Raw genomic sequence first — 448 nt, 5'->3', positions numbered from 1 at the left:
ACCCTGTGCCGCTCCAACCTTCGCGCTCCACGAGGCCAGCCTCCTCCTCCTCATCATCATCATCATCCTCCTCCTCCTCATCATCCTCCTCCTCATCCTCCTCCTCCTCCTCCACCCTGGGCGAAGCCCTCGTCTCCTCCTCCTCCTGCTGCGGGACTGCCCTCGCTCCTCGCTCATACCTCTTGTCCCCCTGAGCGTTCGGCTGGTTCGGCTGCGTCCCAGCGGGTTGCAGGTCGGGGATATTGGCAAAGTCATCTTGCTCTGAGAGTCCCAAAACCAAGGATAACACCACCATCCGGCCTTCCCTGCCCAGGCGGCCCCGCAGGCGGCGGGAGAGAGAGAGAAAGAGAGAGGAGAACACAGCATCAGGCAGGGAACCGGCAGGAACGCTGGCACCCCGTGGGCCCCCGACGGCGAGGGGATGGCGGCTCCACCCCGCGGGCCCCAC

At 65.4% G+C, this 448-nt stretch overlaps 1 protein-coding gene across 1 annotated transcript in view; it reads right to left on the bottom strand.

Moving 5' to 3' along the window:
* SYT7 (synaptotagmin VII) overlaps nt 1-305 on the bottom strand; it is a gene marked incomplete at its 5' end in the record, with an annotated part of 5,927 nt that extends 5,622 nt beyond the window's left edge. The window contains one exon of the mRNA XM_009887727.1: nt 32-305. Within this exon, the coding sequence (XP_009886029.1) occupies nt 32-305 (274 nt within the window). The remainder of the gene's footprint in view (nt 1-31) is intronic.
* Between the last annotated feature and the right edge of the window lie 143 nt (nt 306-448).

This window comes from Charadrius vociferus, unplaced genomic scaffold, assembly GCF_000708025.1.
Source record: "Charadrius vociferus isolate BGI_N301 unplaced genomic scaffold, ASM70802v2 scaffold1066, whole genome shotgun sequence".
NCBI lineage: Eukaryota > Metazoa > Chordata > Aves > Charadriiformes > Charadriidae > Charadrius > Charadrius vociferus.
Note: the sequence above shows the minus strand (reverse complement) of the source record. Positions and strands in the feature narration are given on the sequence as shown.